The sequence below is a fragment of the Hemiscyllium ocellatum genome, unplaced genomic scaffold (assembly GCF_020745735.1).
Source record: "Hemiscyllium ocellatum isolate sHemOce1 unplaced genomic scaffold, sHemOce1.pat.X.cur. scaffold_783_pat_ctg1, whole genome shotgun sequence".
In the NCBI taxonomy this organism is placed as follows: Eukaryota; Metazoa; Chordata; class Chondrichthyes; order Orectolobiformes; family Hemiscylliidae; genus Hemiscyllium; species Hemiscyllium ocellatum.
Window position 1 is genome coordinate 69,855 of NW_026869233.1, and position 4,039 is coordinate 73,893.

The following is a 4,039-nucleotide window of genomic DNA, read 5'->3' on the forward strand; positions in this document are numbered from 1 at the left end:
ACTGACCCTCCGACAGTGCGGCACTCCCTCAGCACTGACCCTCCGACAGTGCCCACTGCCTCAGGGCTGACCCTCCGACAGTGCGGCACTCCCTCAGCACTGACCCTCCGACAGTGCGGCACTCCCTCAGCACTGACCCTCCGACAGTGCCCCCTCCCTCAGCACTGACTCTCCGACAGTGCCCACTCCCTCAGCGCTGACCCTCCGACAGGGCCCGCTCCCTCAGCACTGACCCTCCGACAGTGCGGCACTCCCTCAGCACTGACCCTCCGACAGTGCCCATTCCCTCAGCACTGACCCTCCGACAGTGCGGCACTCCCTCAGCACTGACCCTCCGACAGTGCGGCACTCCCTCAGCACTGACCCTCCGACAGTGCCCATTCCCTCAGCACTGAGCCCCCGACAGTGCCCATTCCCTCAGCACTGACCCTCCGACAGTGCGGCACTCCCTCAGCACTGACCCTCTGACAGTGCCCACCCCCTCAGGGCTGACCCTCCGACAGTGCGGCACTCCCTCAGCGCTGACCCTCCGCCAGCGCCCCCTCCCTCAGCACTGACCCTCCGACAGTGCCCACTCCCTCAGGGCTGACCCTCCGACAGTGCGGCACTCCCATAGCACTGACCCTCCGACAGTGCCCACTCCCTCAGCGCTGACCCTCTGACAGCGCCCACTCCCTCAGCACTGACCCTCCGACAGTGCCCATTCCCTCAGCACTGAGCCCCCGACAGTGCGGCACTCCCTCAGCACTGACCCTCCGACAGTGCCCACTCCCTCAGCACTGACCCTCCGACAGTGCGGCACTCCCTCAGCACTGACCCTCCCACAGTGCCCACTCCCTCAGCACTGACCCTCCCACAGTGCCCACTCCCTCAGCGCTGACCCTCCGACAGCGCCCGCTCCCTCAGCGCTGACCCTCCAACAGTGCGGCACTCCCTCAGTGCTGACCCTGGTCACTATGGGTTATTTTATCATGGCCAATCCACCCTCAATTGCAGTGTTGAGGACTGTGGGAGGAAACCCACTCAGACATGGGGAGAATGTGCAAACCCCACACAGACAGCCACCCACGAGGTGGGTATCGAACCCAGCTCCCTGGTGCCGTAAGGCAGCGGTGCTAACCACTGAGCCACCGTGCTTCCCTCACCTTTGTTCCTGATTTTGTTGGGAATATCATGATAACCGATTCTTCGAGATGGACAGCATAGAAACACGAAAATACATCTTTCGCAATTCAGCTGTGAATCATGTCGAGGGGACGATATGGTGCCCAGATATGAAACCAACCTGATTCCCACATTGCAGTTTCGACAAGGAACCGGGTTCCCCCAGGACTGGAGGGCACCAGTCACACCTTACTCTCCCTGACACGGATTCGCTCAGAATGAAAATCCACGATTTGAAGTCACAGCCGAAACATGCTACGTTTCCTTAAAGCCCGATCATTCAGATCTATTCACGTAACCCAGGCAGGAACGGGACACTTCGTCAGGAGAGCAAAACCATGGACATCCACAGGCACGGTTCGCAACATCTTCACCCACTCTAACACACACATCTCTCCCCAAAGAGATATCTGTACACTGACTGGTGTCTCTCAGTCCCCTCTCTCTCTCTCTCAGGGAGATATCTGTACACTGACTGGTGTCTCTCAGTCCTCTCTCTCTCAGGGAGATATCTGTGCACTGACTGGTGTTTCTCAGTCCCCTCTGTCTCTCTCGGAGATATCTGCACACTGGTGTCTCTCAGTCCCCCCCCCTCTCTCTCTCTCTCAGGGAGTTATCTGTACACTGACTGGTGTCTCTCAGGGAGATATCTGTACACTGACTGGTGTCTCTCAGTCCCCCCTCTCTCTGTCTCAGGGAGATATCTGTACACTGACTGGTGTCTCTCAGTCCCCTCTCTCTCTCAGGGAGATATCTGTACACTGACTGGTGTCTCTCAGTCCTCTCTCTCTCAGGGAGATATCTGTGCACTGACTGGTGTTTCTCAGTCCCCACTCTCTCTCTCAGGGAGATATCTGTACACTGACTGGTGTCTCTCTGTCTCAGGGAGATATCTGTACACTGACTGGTGTCTCTCAGTCCCCTCTCTCTCTCTCAGGGAGATATCTGTACACTGACTGGTGTCTCTCAGTCCTCTCTCTCTCAGGGAGATACCTGTACACTGACTGGTGTCTCTCAGTCCTCTCTCTCTCAGGGAGATACCTGTACACTGACTGGTGTCTCTTAGTCCCCTCTCTCTCTCTCTCTCTCAGCGAGATATCTGTACACTGACTGGTGTCTCTCAGTCCCCCCTCTCTCAGGGAGATATCTGTACGCTGACTGGTGTCTCTCAGTCCCCTCTCTCTCTCAGGGAGATACCTGTACACTGACTGGTGTCTCTCAGTCCCCCCTCTCTCAGGGAGATATCTGTACACTGACTGTGTCTCTCAGTCCCCTCTCTCTCTCAGGGAGATACCTGTACACTGACTGGTATCCCTCAGGTGTTGTCGTGTCGTGACTGGCGTTTGTGCTCCGAGGGAAAGGTGTTGGGAACTGAAGGGGTTAATTTTCTCCTGGTGAGGTGTGTTGGGCGTGGGGTGGGAGGGAATGAAATGGGCATGCTCAGGAGTGGGATGGTTTTCAGCTGTTTCTGACAGATTGGGATCTGTTTCAGGTCTGTGCTCATTGTTGTATTGAAGTGGTGGTGATGGTGATGAATGCTGTAGTGTTTTCCCTGAGCAATAGTATTGTGTGTGTGTCCCCAGGGTTTATATCCCCCTCTCCCTGTGTGTGTGTGTGTCCCCAGGGTTTATATCCCCCTCTCCCTGATTTATCCCTGTGTGTGAGAGATGTAAATCTATTTTGTGCATGTATCGAATTAATGACTTTGTTTATTGTTAGTCATGTATGACATGCTATTTTATGTTTTGTTTTTATTTTAACTTAATTTTATGTTGACATTGCTAGTATATTGTACACCTGGATTGTATCAGTTTTGTAAAACAAATCTTTTAAATTTTCTTCAATAAAAATATTTATAAGAAGTGTGTGTGTGTTTTCCAGTCCCCGTTCCCGTGTACCTCCCTTTCCTGGTCTGTCCAGTTTTGTCCCATGGTGCTGGGAGAGAGGACCTGTGTGTGAGGGGTGGGTTTGGAGTTCCTGCCTCAGACCGCGTTGAGTCGGCAGTCCTGGGGGAAAATGGGAATGGTGGGGTGTGGAAGCTGGGAGGACTCTATTCCTGGGTGGAGTAGGGGCTGGAATGGCCATGCTGAGAGAAATGCGAAGGAGCTCTCTCTCTGCCTGTGGTGTTTCAAGGAGGAATATTCCTCAGGCTGACGGGGTAACAGCTTTCACTGCCGGTCTGCAGGAGGGGATGGGCTGGAGGGCTGGGGGTGGGGGAAGTCGGGGAGGGGTGGGGGGGGGGTCCGTGTAATTTCTAGGTCGTCAGGGGAGTGAGCCCAGACGAGTTGGTCAATTCCCCTTCCCCAGCACATGCCTGGCCTTCCCAGACCCACTGGGGAATATCCCAGTGTAGGGAACACTCACCTGGATGGGGCTACACCTGGGATTTGAGAATGGCCTGCTCTCTCTCTGTGTGTGGGCTCTGTCAGGGAACGAGGGGGTGGGAGGGTATGTCTGGAGGTGAGTGGAGGAGTGAGGGGAAATGGGAGCGTCTGCACGTCTGTTTTCGTTAAAACTCTATCTGCCTCTGTGTGTGTCTCTCTCTCTCTCTCTCTCTCTCTCTCTCTCTGTCTCTCGTAGCTGTGTCTCTCCCACCAGGGGACTGAGAGAGCCCAGTGTACAGATCCCGGGACATGGACAGTGTGTCAGACAGACCCAGCTGCACTCTCTGGGGTAAGTGTGTGTCTGTCTGGGTATGGGCTGGGGATATGGAAACACCTCAATACACCCCACACACACACACCCCACACACACACACCCCACACACACACACCCCACACACACACAACCCCACACACACACACCCCACACACACACACCCCACACACACACACCCCACACACACACCCCACACACACACACACACACACACCCC

At 55.3% G+C, this 4,039-nt stretch overlaps 1 protein-coding gene across 1 annotated transcript in view; it reads left to right on the forward strand.

Annotated features, from left to right (window-relative positions):
• Positions 1-1,193: 1,193 nt before the first annotated feature.
• Positions 1,194-4,039, forward strand: part of pnkp (polynucleotide kinase 3'-phosphatase) — a gene marked incomplete at its 3' end in the record, with an annotated part of 62,568 nt that continues 59,722 nt past the window's right edge. Inside the window, exon 1 of the mRNA XM_060823464.1 lies at positions 1,194-1,238. Within this exon, the coding sequence (XP_060679447.1) occupies positions 1,194-1,238 (45 nt within the window). The remainder of the gene's footprint in view (positions 1,239-4,039) is intronic.